Source organism: Arabidopsis lyrata (genome assembly GCF_000004255.2).
Source record: "Arabidopsis lyrata subsp. lyrata unplaced genomic scaffold ARALYscaffold_3, whole genome shotgun sequence".
Taxonomy (NCBI): domain Eukaryota; kingdom Viridiplantae; phylum Streptophyta; class Magnoliopsida; order Brassicales; family Brassicaceae; genus Arabidopsis; species Arabidopsis lyrata.
In genome coordinates, this window is record NW_003302553.1 from 1,156,273 (window position 1) to 1,172,385 (window position 16,113).

At 30.7% G+C, this 16,113-nt stretch overlaps 1 protein-coding gene and 1 pseudogene across 1 annotated transcript; both read right to left on the reverse strand.

Annotated features, from left to right (window-relative positions):
* Positions 1–9,523: 9,523 nt before the first annotated feature.
* Positions 9,524–10,334, reverse strand: LOC9320469 (annotated as a pseudogene).
* Positions 10,335–12,766: 2,432 nt separating this feature from the next.
* Positions 12,767–14,409, reverse strand: LOC9320470 (peroxidase 28). The gene is made up of 3 exons (XM_002884358.2): positions 14,152–14,409; positions 13,384–13,847; positions 12,767–13,303 (listed from the first exon to the last, which is right to left on the reverse strand). Exons 1-3 carry the CDS (start codon positions 14,353–14,355, stop codon positions 13,006–13,008), a joined length of 966 nt encoding a protein of 321 aa, XP_002884404.1. The 5' UTR covers positions 14,356–14,409; the 3' UTR covers positions 12,767–13,005.
* Positions 14,410–16,113: the final 1,704 nt, after the last annotated feature.

Sequence of the window (16,113 nt, forward strand, 5' to 3'; positions counted from 1 at the left end):
TAAGTTGTAAAATCAATATATGTTTGACCATGTCCAAGTTATTATCACATATTTTGGCATATTAAGCAATTTAAAATTCCGAATAATATTTGTTCTAAAAAAAGTAATCAAGATGTAATCAAGAAGAAAAAAAGAGCAATAAAGAAGGACGATCCAAACCGAAGCTGAAGAAGAACCGTGCAATTATTTATTACCTATGACGTTAAGCAAACATGGCTTACACAGTTAGTAGCCACTCGATTTTTATTTAGTTCGTGCATACTTTCTCCGTTCTTTTATAAGTGATGATTTAAATTTCGAATTTTGTTCTTAAATAGATGATATTTTTAATTTTTAATACAAAATTAATTACATTTTTATTGGTACTTTTGACGATTTATATTATGTAGATTATTTTTTATTGGTTGATTAGATAATAAATGATGTTTTAGTTTAGAAATAAACAAAAATTAAATAATTTCTTAATCTATGTGCATTCTCCTAAAACATTATTTATAAACGAACGGAGAGAGTATTATACAATATTAATTTGGCAGTTAAAATTTAATTGTGCCTTAACTTAACAGTTAAGATTTAATTGTGAGCTACCTAAAAAAAAATTGTGCGCTACCTGTAATTTTTTTTTTTTTTGTAATTTTATTTTCTATAATCTTTTTTTTGTTTTGTTCCTATGGGAACCCTATTTTTAGTTTTATTTTTGGTTTATATCTTAGCCTGATTTTTGGTATAAAAATAACTTTGGTCAAGACTCCAAAAACGATTATATATATATAATAGTTTTCTGATCATAGTTTATCGGAGAGGTGTTGTACAATAATACTAAAATGATGATGGGAAATAGATAGTTTGTTTTTTAAGGGTATTTTGGTTATTGAGTCTAGATCTCTGATCAAGCATCTTAATATTTCAAAAACTAAAAAAAACTTTTATTAATAAGTTATTTCTTCTTTACACTGTTCCACTGATAAGAGTGGTCACCTTAATTAAAACAACTAAATGGAAGCAAATATTTTATGGTGTATTGGATCTTTTGAGTTTATTAATTACCACTCAAGTGAATGTCTTATACACCGGTTATACTCTATCCATTTTTTCTATTTGATGTTTAAGAGTTCCGTATATCGATTAAGAAATTATTTAGTTTTGTTTATTTCTAAATTAAAATATTATCTATTATCTATATAAATACGATTCAAATAGTAGTAAAATAATGTTGTAAAATAAAACTTGCCAAAATCAATGAAAACAAATAATTTGGTATTGAAAATTAAAAATATTAACTAATTTAAAACAAATTTTGTCTTTTAAAACATCAAATAATGGAAAATTGAGAGAATACAACCCATTGCTCATAAATACGTTGATCTTTCCCGATTAGTAATTATGTCATACCATAACGATTACGAGAGTAGAGTTACACATATTCATGCATGTTGTTAAATGTAAATGTGATATTCTTTTTCTTAAAAAAGTACAGATGTGTTTTGCGCTAGAAAAAAAAAAAAGGCACAAATGTGAATTGGTGTATATTCAGTGTACAAATGATGTTTGGGAATGGGGTGTATATTCAGTGTACAATGATGTATGACGGATGGATCAAAATAATTTCATTTTTGTTAGGGAGAATGAATTTAACTTTAAATCTCCATAATAAAATAGTCCGTACATAGGTCAGTGTGCGAATACGTATGCAAAAAGTAGAGTGTAGAAAGACACAGTAGGAGACAACTTGCTTCTTCAGATGCCCTCTGTTTTTGCCTGTCTCTGTATAATTGTATAGCTGTTTTGGTATTTTTCTCTCCTTTTGATATTTTTAATATAAAGCTACTCATTAACTACGTCGAATAAGAAATTGTTTCTATTTGTTTTCTCTTATGTGTTTGGTGTTGTTTCAAGAAATGATTACTCAGTTGATTCGCATACAAATATGGATAGCTCTACGTAAATATTCATAGGTATGGGCTCGGCTATCTGCATCCGAGCCAATTTGTTGTAAATACTTTTATATTAAAGTTAATATTACAGTATATAACTTATTTTTTTAGTCTCCTATACAAATTTCTGAAATTTAGATAGAAACAAATCAAAATCAAAATCAAAAATAAAATCATTAATACCCCCTCCGTTCTTTTATAAGTGATGTTTTATGAGAATGCATATCGATTAAGAAATTATTTAATTTTTGTTTATTTCTAAACTAAAACATCATTTATTATCTAATCAACCAATAAAAAAATAATCTATATAATATAAATCGTCAAAACCAATAAAAAAGTTAATAATTTTGCATTGAAAACTGAAAACATCATCTATTTAAGATAAAAACAAAAAGTTTAACACATCACTTATTAAAGAACAGAAGGAGTACATATTACTTCCTCAGTTTCGATTTATAATAAATTTTATGTAAGAAGGTGAAGACTAATTAATTGACGTAAATTTATTATTTAAATATAGTTAGTTCAATTAAATATATTAAAATTGGTAACCAAATCAATATAATTAGTTTAACGTGGTAAAATGAGGAGATTTATTTATTTAACATACTAGAATGTTATATATATATATATAACTCTGGAACTGAAATCTGTGTATGTAAAATAATAGATCTGTCAGGAAGTCATACGTAAAAAAAAAAATTAATAATTTTAAAAAGGACACTGAAGACAACACCTAGTTGTATATCAAATCAATCAGATCAGTGAGAGAAACACTTTAAGATTTCCAGAAACTCTACTTCTTAATTCAGTTAAATAATTTTTGAAAACATAAACTAATAAAAATTATCGAATAATACCTCTTTTGATCTGATAAACCCCGCCCGTAATGATTCAGAAAATTATTTCAGTTATCTCTATATACAATAAGATGTTTAAGGTTATAAGGTGGTATATTTATAGCTACGTTCACCAATAAAACACATTAGCGTACGTTCAAAAATAACATAACATAAAATGGAATTTCAGGGAAAAAAAAAAAATCAGAAAATAATAGAAATGTGCATGTAAATTTTCATCGGGATCTCCTTTTTATTAAAAAAAACAATAGTAATCAACAGAGAAAATGACATCAGATATACGCCCACAGTAACAGTCCTATAAAAAAAAACAAATTTCTGTTTATTATATATAGAGGCTAATTGGCATTTTCTATCAAGTTGATATTAAAAATATATTGTAGTTTTTTCCCTAAAGATTTTATTTTTGAGGAAAAGGTTTCCTACAAGCTTATATTATATGAATATATCGTATTTCAGGGGGACACCGACCAACATGTGGTTATGCTTTTAGGGCACAAGTGTGAGTCTCTTTTGTTTGTTTACCAACGTGTGAATAATAATTTTATGTGTTTCACCCGCCCACATCAAATCCACTTTTTTTGGTTAATGTCCACGCACAACAAAACCTTTGTACTAAAGTGAAAAATTGTCTATAGATACTTAATCTTTTGGAAACATGCAATTATTACAGCTGCTGGATGATTAAAACTATACTTTTAATTAATAAGTTTAATTATTTCTCAGAATATTTTACTACTCGTTTATCTGTTGTGGTATCCAGTTTCATTGGATATCTACGGGAGACAGTAATTGCTTTTTGTTTTCCGTTTAAGAGAGAGCGAGAGTAATTCCCCTACTGATATCGTTTGAATTCAATTGTAACAGTTAGATACACTCATCTATTACGTGAAAACAGATATATAATGTGTCAATTATTTTATATCTTTTCCATCTAACATATTTTATTTTTTCTAACGAGTTATTAGATATGCGACTGGAATCTGTATTAAAGTTATCAAATCATTTCTTTTGAGATTTTCACATGATTATTAAAAATATCGGGGTATGTTACGACGATAAATTGAACACTTGGTGGTAGTAGAAAAATTGGTTAGATACGTTGCTATTAGATATACCATAACACTATATAATTAATGTACACTGAAAACCTGGAAATTAAAACAGTACTTATTTAACATTATGTACGGTAAAAAATTTAATCAGTTAAGAATATAATAGAGTCTAGCTAGGCTCAGTCTCTAATTCAGAGAAAAAAAGAGTCTAGGATTTGGACTAAAAAATTGCACGAGGCTTCACAAAAAGAGGACCCTAGTTTAGCATATAATCGATATCTGTGGTCCTGAAATGATCGAATCTTGTTAGACTCCTAGACTTTGTTTCGTCCAAAAATCAAGATATGTGGAATGTGGTCCTGCTATGTGACATGTACGGACTATATATATACTCACGACTAAATAATCACATGATACATAACCACTATACATAATGGGTCTTTGTGTTAGATAGCTTCAGATGATCATGACGTAATTAATAAGATCACTATATTTTCATCGGTTTTTGGGGGTTATAACCTTAATATTTATGTGATGTCAAAAGAAACAAAAAAAAACTTAACACTTATGTATTCTCTAGGTCAGGAAGAAAATACTGTACGGCCATATCTAATCTGATCTATGTATGCGTATAGATATGAAGAGTATTATTTTCTTTCTAAAAACTTCCATTTTGTGTTGTTGCTGTTCAGTTATACTATTGTAGTTCGGTTTCATAACTGTTTAAAGACTATTTTTAAATCCCATATTTAAAATGTGAATATCAATGCCTTGATAAAAATTTTGTACTATTATTTCCTAGATTTTAATAAAAAGGAACAATATAAAAATAACCATGGATTTGAAAAGAATTGAGAAAGTAACCATGGTATCAGAATACACACTCTCTCCTCAATTACAATTACTTTTATACTCATTTATTTGTAACATGTTATTTTTTAAAATCCCACAAACACTCACATGATTCAGTGGTGAAGAACTTCTGACTACTATGACACCGCATTCATCTCCTTCTCGTGATGGAAGAACGACGACCACAACAAAATTATTGTTAATAATTTAATCTACCATTATGATCATCATCCACAACATTCTTCTCCTTCTCGCGACGGAAGAAAGATGACCACAAAAAAATCACTGTTACTATTTGCGACTACGACACCACCATCCCCACTCGCGACGAACACCACCACCGCTTCTTCCAAAACCATCATCACCTCCGCCGTAACCACCTTCCTTACGGCGACCACTAACACTGTATACATCAAATCTGTCAAAGATCACTCATTTTCTTTATTTTAGCTATGGTTGCGAGAATGAATAGATTTTGTAAAATTTCACGTTTTTTTTATATTAATCTATATTTTTTTGTTTGACACGCTATTATAATATATTTCATGTTTTTATTTTGTTTTGCATGGTTCCTTTTCAAATGAAACGATATTTATTGATATAACATGCTATTTTTGCAAAATGTATGTTATAAAATGCCATTTTTTTTGATAAATATCGTGCTATTTTAATAAGTTTAACGCGATTTGTTGAAATTTCTCAAATCTATTACTTTTTCTCCGCATAAACTTGCTCATGGTTCAATTTTTCAAATGAAATGATATTTGTTCATATAACATGCTATTTTGAACAATTGTACGTTATAAAATGTCATTGTTTTTATAAATATCATGTTATTTTAATAGGTTTCAGGCAATTTGTTGAAATTTCTTAAATCTATTTTTTTTCCCGCATAAGCTTGCTCATGGTTTAACTTGCAGGGACATTTTTGTCTTTTAATGTGCCGTCATATGGTTATTTACCTATAAAAAAACTGACAATGGTTAGTTTCTTAATTTTGACTCGAAATTTGGTTACTTTGTAATATTACCCTTTTTTATAGATATAAAAAACATTATGCGCCCAGATATTGTGATAAATTACAAATATACAACATTTTTAAAAAAAAATTACATTCAATTCTCAACTTTATAAAATCACAATTCATCATAATATATAGTATTAATGACATAATGTAAAGTAAATCGTTTGCCCAAAATAAAATTTCCTTAAAACAAATAATCATAACAAAAAAAAAAAATCAATTTTTTTTTAATATGAAAATATTATATGATCCTTTAATAGATCTCGACGAGATTCTTTTTTTTTTTTTTTTTTTTTTTTTTTTTTTTTGAACAAAGATCTCGACGAGATTCATGATACATTTTTACGATAGCCCTGCATTCGATATACATTGTATCGTTCAAGACTTGAGTTTTTTACCGACGGAGCTGACATAAAAAGTTGAGTTTTGTGGATTTGTCCACTGAACTTGCAGAGCACTTATGAGATATTAAAAAAAAACCAGGAAAAAGACAAGACTAAAAAGGCGGAAAGAACCAAAAAACTACAACATACTACATTAATTATTTATTAATAATATATATGCAGCATGCATGAATCCTGACAAGAACCTACAATCATCGCTCTCTCTTTCCTTATTTTAAATAAAACAAACAAAAACTCCCTCATCCTTAATTCTTTGACAAGATAAATTTGTTTGAAGGATTCACAGTCGTTTAGACTATCTTCTAAACAGATAAGAGAATATGCAGTAAATAGTCAAATTATATTATTTGACGACAAAAAAAAAAATAGTCAAATTATATTATTTACTATATTTGCAACAAAAAAAAAATGGATAGTAAAATCATAAGTAACTTGGTTTAGTTCTCGTGTAAGTTTTTGTTTCAAAATAACATGGATTTAAACTCATACGTACGTGATTCTAAAAAATATCATGGTATCTTAGTATATTAAATATCATGGTATGTTAGTATATTACACGCTAATACGCTATATGCTTATATGTTAACATATATATGAAAACTATACAACTTTTTACGGTTTTGCCATAATGTTCTCTGCCAACTTTGCTTTAAAAATTGTCTCTCTAGCAGATAAACCCAAACAAATATCTTATCAATCTCACATGTTCATAGACTTATCTCATATCGAGTGCAGTTTTTGAGAATATTTAAGATTAATCTAAAATATTTGCCACCAAGAAATTTTCATGAATTTTTCTTTCCCGTGCCCTATCATCAATAAGATAAAGTTGCTATATTATTAGCTGAAAATACCAATTAACATAGTTGAGACAACGTCGACATATATACTTTCCATTAATAACGACAGTATATGGGTTTGGTACAAAACACTTAAACACATACCAAAGATACGGCGCAAGTGAATTTTAAATAAAAAGTAAGTAGATCTTTCGAAAAAAAAATCCTTTTAAGTTGTTTCAAGTGACATTGGTGTGTCTCGCACTTGAATGCTTTGCCATCACAAAAAGAGCCAAAAGGCTAAAGCTCTAAGCTTTTTTATATACTACTAAAACTATGTAATGATCAAATAATAGCTAGGCAGATTCATGCATTTATTATAATTTATATATGTTCACTTCATTTGAAATTTTAATTACGTGCTAAAGTTATAATTAATCATCATTAGCCGGCACTATGTTTGGCTTTTGTTCACACAAATGGCAATGTTGTTGTGAAAAGGACATGTGAACTAAACAAAGACAATATCTTTCCTAATGTCACACACGAACACAAAACATCACTATCCATTTTTAATTATTACTATTATTATGACTATTATAAATAAACTCTACTTAGTTATGCCCATTTTTTTCTACTTCTGTACGCGTGTGTAAGTGTCTATTAAAGGAATATTAAAGATGCCTATAATTTCTCTAATTTTTAACTAATGTCCATGACTTATTTGTCCGATCGAAACTTTTTTTTTTAATAGACTATATTAAAAAGTGCCCTCTCTAAAAAGTACTACAACCTTATTATAAAATACCTTGTAATTGTAATATATAGTAAAGTTTTTATAATACATAAATAATGCTCTGGGTTATTATTAGGATAAAGAAGGCATATGCATATTTGATCTTTTGACATTGGCGCTTTTCATACTTCAAGAAAAATGTCATTTTTGGGATCCATATGAGATTCGATCAATTTATCAAGTCCTATATCGATTCGATGTTTAGTTTTTTTTTTTTTTCCTTTTAACATTGTTTTAATCTGTAATTTATTATGTTACACTTCGCTGAACATTAATACTTTAATAGTATGAATTCCTTGACATCAATTAAGACGGTACACTCGGCACTGATGAGCTCTACACTGAAAAAAGAAAAGTTAACTATGTAAGACTATGAGTTTATACACTTCTAGTGATAACGTTCATATTTACTTTTGGGTGCGTTCCAAAAATATGTAATCATATTAGATTTTACGTGTATAATAACTAATAAGTAGTGTATACTGTATACTATGAATATTGACTTGTTGTAATAAGGCCGATTAGTGAAGGCAAAAACAAAGTAACGAGGCCCATTTAGGCTGTGTTAGTGTTGTTGTAGGCTTGTAGCGTAAACTTTTGGGGGTATTGGGGCACTTTTTTAGGCCTGCAATACGTATGTGAGCTACAAGAATACAACAACACTAACATTTATCATTTACAGTATGTAATTCAACGATAACACAAAAAGTTTTTTTCTATCACCAAACTATGGCAGAGGCTCAATTTTTTCCAGAGTTACTGAGTCACCGGACTGAACCGATTGGATTACTTGAATATACGTATATTTTCAATTTGAATGAAGTCAATAACTTCGGGTTTGTAAATATATATATTTTATAAAAATATATATATATATATATATATATAATTGACATCAAAATTATTTATCAAGAAATTAAATTTCAAATATTTCATTACAAAGACAATTAAAATAGCAACTCAAACACATCACGAGCCCATCCAAATCTGACCAACATAACATATAGTTATTGACAGTAATCGGGAAAAAAACACACACACACACACACAGAGTCACACACACGAACAAACAGTCAAGAATCAGATTATATGGAAAAAAGGAAATTTAATTATCGTTGAATTCCCAACAATTTGTTCTGATCTCACCGTCTTCACCGGTGTAGACATTAACGGCTCCCAATTTCACCATCGCAATCGCAAACTGGCGTTTGAATAAGTCGTTGTCAGCTGCGTATTGAGCCACCACACTAGAAGTTGCTTCGTCGGTTGCGAGCCGCTGGTCAAGTTGCAAAACTCCTCTCCTCGCTCGGATTTGCCCAAAGAATGCGTTATCAAAAGTCAACGGTGTTGACCTGTCCAGTCCAGTTGTTTACTGGTTAAACTGTATACATAAAGCTTTCAAATATTAACTCTTACGTTCGTTTACTAATTAATGCATCGCTTATATCTTTCTCTCGTTGATAGGGTAGTTAATTAGCAATGATTCAACTGCCTAATGGACTTACTATGAATCAAAAGAAAAAATATCAAAAACGAAAAAGACTTTTGATTTAGTTTTAAGTAATTTTAATTTTTGCTATCTGAGGAAACAAAACCAAATCTGAATTCAAACCGACTCAAAAAGAAAATCAAAACCAAAATTTAAATTCTTGTGAAATTAAAAATAGATTTGACTACAATCTGAATTCAAAACAAAGGGACCAAAAACTGATATCGTACTAAACCGATCCATACTAGATTTCATTATAGCTACTAATATTCTAAAACCAACAATATAAAGTTAAAAACGACAAAAGTTAGTCCCGTGAAGTATAAACTTAAAACTGAATTTCGGACTTGAAAATGATTTATAATTATGCTTGTCTTGCTTACTTGGCAACCAAATCCGGGTCCATGGATGGGTCAGGAAGTCCGGTTCCGTTGAAATTTGTGAGCCGGTTCCTGAATAGACCACAAGATCCTACACCAACCGTGTGTGCACCCAACAGAGCCACTGCATCCAACGTGGTCATCGTTTTGTCCCCAAAGAAACTGAGAAAGGCAGCCACGGAGGCGGTTGGTCCAACAAGTCAAACACGCCGCTCGCATTAGTTTTCAACCCATCACGTCGTCCCGTGGTGATGTTGTAGTTCGGCCCTCCGGCTAATGCCACAGAGTCACGTGTGGCAAGTGCCATTATGTCAGCGCACGAGACGTTTGATGGACACTGAGCCTCAAGCTCGGTCTTGATCTCGTCGATTAGCTCAAAGCCTCTCACGCTCAAGTTTGGACCGACGAATCTTTCTGAATCAGTCGAGTTTAATAGGATAGAACCGTCGCAGCCTTATAGGATATATGTAAAGTGTTTTAACCAAAATTAATCAATCGATCCAAAAGTTTTTTAAAACACAATGTTTAAACAATATTTAATTTCTATTCTAAGCACAAACCAATTAAAACCTAAAATTCTCATTTTATGTATTTGAGGTTTCACACTCCGACACTCGAATTGAAATTAGTCTCAACATATCAAAATGTCAATACAATTTTTGGAATAATGTTCGATGAGACTCATACCCCAACAAAACAGTCGTGAAAATTCATCCGAAGCAAAGCGGCTGCAATCGTAGGGTCACTCTCGAACTCATCGCTAACGAGATTCCGAACGATAGTTTCTGCACTAGGGCATGAGTTGTTATAAAATCCGACTCTCAATTGAGCAAACGTGACCGGAATAATGGAAAGAATTGAGAGTAGAGTAAACAATTTTCAATCTTCATCTTGTTTTGTATAAAGGTTTATATACAGTTAAGTGTTATTTGTCGTATATGTGTTATGAGAAATTTGAGATCCACCATAAATTACTATATATACACAAAAATCTACCGTGGATAATATATTTTTATAGAGGGAAATTACATACGTGTAAGTCAAATTTATTTAAACTATAAACGCAAAGGGAAACATTCCGGTGCCTTAAGTAGATAATAATATTTATGAACAAAAGTAGATATCGACAGAATCTTTAATCTTTTATTGTCGGTAAGATGTATGTTTCAACTCGTATTTTATTTGGTCAAAATAATCTCTTTTATCGTATATATTCACTGTAAAATTTATGTGAAAAACTATAAATTTCGGAAAATGTCAGCTGCTTGCTGCTAAATATTGAACATATCTATAGTGCATTTTATTTGGCTTCTATATTGAAGAAATAAAAATTTAAGATTAATTGCAAATTATGAGAACTGTTACATAGACGATTCTACAACTGACAATTTCTACCGATCCTTAGTAGATCCACGACAGACTACACTTCCTTCTTCATGATTTTGATGAATACCTTCAATGATCCACGACCTAGCGACACTTCCTTCTCTGCGTAGAATCCTGGCGCACGGCTATAATTGTACATCGCTGGAGATCTCCTGCACACTTGCCTCCATTAATCTGCAAATTTGTTAATAAATCGCAATATCTGGGACTCGAACCCCAGACCTCTTAGTGTAGAAGCATTAATCAACCTTTGGTCAACCAATGGGCCAAAGGGGCTTCCACAATTTGGCTTCTATATTGAAGAAATAAAAATTTAAGAAATAAAATAAGTATTTTATATTAGTAAGCTAATTAAATTGGACATTGACACTATATAATTTGTTTACTCTACATCTAATTCTATAATTTTGATTTTTTCTTTTGGATATTTCTTTTGTAAGACTTCCGCATGATTCCGAAAGTTAGATGAGTTCAATTATTGGACAATCTTATATCTTATGTTTTGTTTCCTTCATATTTTACTCAATTATAAATCAAAACTTAAATACAGGAGACATCCCTAACAAAAAATTGTTTACTGATATATTCTCTCTGTCCCACAAAGATGAATTTTTTAGAAAAAAAATTTGTCTCACAAAGATAGAAGTTTTGTGTTTTCAATGTCAAATTTAAAACAGTTTACCTATTTTACTCTTATTAAACAATAATAAATAATATACTCTTTAAGATATTAAAAAGTTAAAATTGTTATAATACATTATTTCTTAAAAAATGTGAAATTTCTAAAAAATCTATCTTTATGGGACGGATGGAGAATTTGAGTTCTTTAATTAGAATATCCAGATATAAACTTTGTGTTATCTTTTCAATAACAACGTGAGGTAAAATTATGCGTTATTTATTTTGAATTTTAAATATATATCAATGTTTAGTGTTATAGAATCAAAAATGTTTTACAAATGATCTTATTAAAAAACAAAAAAGATACTAAAAGATAAAATTTAGGGCACATGCAGTCCAAAAAAATCGAGATCCATATAAAAGTTTATAGTTTTAACTTTAAATTCAATATATAACACCCTTTTAAGCGTTAAGAAAAGAATAAAAGATCCACAATCGTATTACATACCAAGATGGGGTTAATTTAATGCAATGCAATGAGCCAATGACTTACTCCTTTAATTAGTTTCCTGAAAAGACCCACACTCAAAAAAAAAAAAAAAAACATTGACATTTTTTTTTGTTTGTTACATTATTCTTGACGTTGGTTAAAAAACAAAAAAAATTGTGATGTCTAATGGTTGGTGATGTCATTTTATGATGCTTTCAATATATATGATCTAGAATAAAAATTGTCAAAGATTAAAGTACTTTTTATTAAGCAAATGAGCTAGGGTTGACTTTTTCTGGCTCATATGAACATATTCGTACTCTAAGACGAGTTTTGAAGTCGTGAATTCTAGCTAAATTCAATAAGATAACAAAAAGTACGACTTTTTCTTTTCAGAAAACCACATATACGACTTTCCTGGTTATGCTACATTATAATCACAAATTCACAATATGTGGCTGATTTTTAATTTGGTTATGTGTATACAGGAAATGGTTTTTTATTTTTCTGTTACTTCTCGCACAAGTTAACCATTTCTTCAGTTTTTTATATTTTAATTCCATGTGTTGCGTCCGATTCAATTTGGAATCCGGTCAAATAAAAAGGATTTAATTTCTCAATCTTTCTATAATTCAAATTAATTGGATAGAGCCGGAAAATAAATTACGTATCCAAGTGCTTGAGCATGAAAAAGATACAACTCTGAAGTTAGTTTTTGGAGTCAGATAAACTAAAATACATCACAATTCACTCAAATCTCGTACCAACATAACATATTGTTGTTATCAGATCGATTCACCAAACATTATTTTAAAGATATACGTACATACATATAATTATATAGGCAAACAATCACCATTCACAATTCATCATCATAAGCGAAAAGAAAAGAAAAAAATCAATAATCAGGTTTAGAAACAGGTTATCAAGCTTTAGTTGAATGCTCTACAATTCGTCCTGATCTCACCAGCTGAACCGGTAAGCACGTCAAGGGCTCCCATCTTCACCATCGCGATTGCGAACTGACGTTTGAATAGTTCATTGTTGGCCGCGTACTGAAACACAACACCAGAAGTGGCCGGGTCGGTCGCGATTAGTTGGTCGATTAACAAAATTCCTTTCCTCTCTCTGATCTGACCAAAGAACAAGTTGTCGAATGAGACCGGCCTTACTGGCATCGACTGGTCCAGTGCCGCGAAGCCGCCTGGAACCGCACATGTGTCCCTTAGCCTATATGAGAGATATTAACTATATAACACATATCTATAGTAGTTAATCACGTAAACACGGCTAAACTCGATTTCAATTACCTGCCAGCCAAAAAGGGGTCCATGGATGGGTCGGGTAGTCCGGTTCCTTGAAAGTTGGTGGCCCGGTCAATAAAATTACCACAAGAAGCGACCCCAACCGTGTGCGCCCCCAAAAGAGCTACGGCATCAAAAACATTCATTCCTTTGTTGCCGAAGAAACTTAACAGACCTTCGACGGAGATGAATGGTGGAGGGAGGATCCTATTGGCGTCTTCAGGGTTCGACACAAAGCCATCACGACGTCCGGTGGGGACCGTGTAGTTAGGCCCTCCGCCTAAGAACACGGAGTCACGTGTGGCGAGCGTGACTATGTCGGAGCACGAGACCTTGGAGGGACATTGAGCTTCGAGTGCCGTCTTGATCTCGTCGATCAGCTCGAACCCTCTCACGCTACCGTTTGGGCCGGCGGTTTTTTCCGATGATTGAGACGTCGTTTGGTCTATGAGGAGAGAAGCGTCGCAGCCCTATGAGAAATGTCAACGAGATATTGTCTTTTAAAAAACCGTTGCATATATTTAATAATATTCAAGTAAAGAGGATAAAAAAATAAATAAAGACAAGATTTAATTTTCAGAAAATTATATATAGTTTTGCTGGTTTTTTGTTTTTAACTCGATTGAATAATTTCTTACATAGTTCTCTTTGATTGCATCTCTTCTAATAAACCTAACGATACTTAAGCCAATAACAAACAAACACAAAATAACTAATGATACTAAAATTAAAGATGATACTAAAATTAAAGCTGATGTTTGATGAGATTCATACCTGGACAAAACAGTCATGAAAATGCATCCGAGTCAAGGCGGCAGTGATTGTAGGATCACTACCAAAACGCTGGCGGACCAGGTTTTGTACGATTGTCTCTGCATCAGGGCACGATTCTTTGTAAAACCCGAATTTTAGCTGCGCTAATGCCACGGGGAAAATAAATAAAATCAAGAGTAGAACAGAAAACTTTGCAATCTTCATCTTGTTTTTGTAATAGTGCTATGTTCTTGTAGAAAGGTAAATGATACCTCTTAATTAGATAAACCATTACTATATAAATACGCCAAAATGGACCGTCTATATAGAAAATTAATATATCTTGTATATATCGACTAGGTCAGTCAAATATATATATATATATATATAAATTAAGAGAGGTAAATTTATATATAAACCCAAAAGGCGTACGTATGGACTACTTTGAAACATTCAGCTGCCTTATGATATACTTAGTTATATATTTACGATATACGGCTACTAGGAAATGGAAATGAATGTAACTAAGTGATTCAAATTAGAATTCTACATTGGAAACAAGATGAAAAATATATAGTAAAGAGATATGAGTTAATCTATTTATCGTCAATTAGTTACGGATTGAAATCCCATTACGGATGAGCACAATATGATATCAACATCCAGTTGATACGATGTGTATTTTTTTTCTAGAATGAAAGTCATTTAAAATAAACCGTATGAGCCATCATCATCATCTCATCAGGCATCAACAAATCGTATTTTAATATTACTATAGATCATATATTTTGATGCACTAACTTGACTAGGATAATGGGATTGTAAGTAACTGATTTTATAAATCCGGTATAAACCGATTAGATGGCAAGAAGGTAACTAAATGTTCTTATGATTAGTTATATGAGGCTTAGTTTTCTCGAGAACTACTTGTTCTAGGAATTAGATCTTTTGAAATTTTCTTGAGATATACTACGAGATAGACTATAGTTTTAGACAATCTTGTTACTAGTATGATTTAATATTAGTCAACGACACAAAACAATCAAATTTATCTACATAAAAAATAACAAGTGTCCTAATTAAGAAGAAGATAAATGAGCCATCATACGACTAAGTGTAAATCAACATGGAGTTAATTTAGTGCAAAGACTCGTTCTTAATCTCCTCCATACAAAAAAAAAACACTTTTTTGTTTGTTTTAAGCGATTATGAAAATTTCATATATATTTATATATATATATATATATTATTGGTTACTTTCATGATTGTACTTATAAGACCAAAGCATATATATTTCGTAGAGATTTGTGTAAAGAAGTTGTCGTCGTTGCAAAAAAAAAAAAAAAAAAAACAAATTAGGAGGTAATGTGACATGCCCATTAATTAATTACAAATATTAAAGTAGATAGGGTTTAAAGAGCCTTACCTTTGACTTGATGAAAATTGCAACTTCTTCTTTGTTTGTTCTATAAAATAGTTGAATCTGGTCATGTGTTTATGGAAAATGGACCAAATGGTTCATTAGTTGTTATATACTGCTCAAGTTGATAAAATAAATACTCGGTTATTTTCATGTATATATGGCGAGGGCTCGCAGATATGGGTATGACGTTACATTAGCATACCTTACGCATATGGGTATGACGTTACATTAGCATACCTTACGCAATTTCTAACATGATTATATATATATAGAGTTTGATTGCCCCCTGACCAAAAAAAAAAGAGTTTGATTGCCCTGGTTGGATGTCTTTATACCGTAATAGCTACTACTAGGCGGTTTAATTAATTAGGGACTCGTCTTCACATCAATAATCTTTAAAATAATGGATTTTGCTGATTAAAAAATAGTTGCAGACGCCGATGATGAGTCTCATATGGTTCCCATCCTCACGGATCCATAAATGAAACGTTTTATATTTTTGTTTAACATAAATTAAAAATATAAGTTTGATTACATGAAATTATTGTAAAATATTAGCA

Coding starts and splice junctions, on each gene's coding strand:
- LOC9320470 (XM_002884358.2), bottom strand. CDS start 14,355: ATGAAGATTGCAAAGTTTTCTGTTCTACTCTTGATTTTATTTATTTTC. Junction 13,848..14,151: donor TTCATGACTGTTTTGTCCAG/GTATGAATCTCA, acceptor CATTTCTCATAG/GGCTGCGACGCTTCTCTCCT. Junction 13,304..13,383: donor GACCCCTTTTTGGCTGGCAG/GTAATTGAAATC, acceptor TCTCTCATATAG/GCTAAGGGACACATGTGCGG.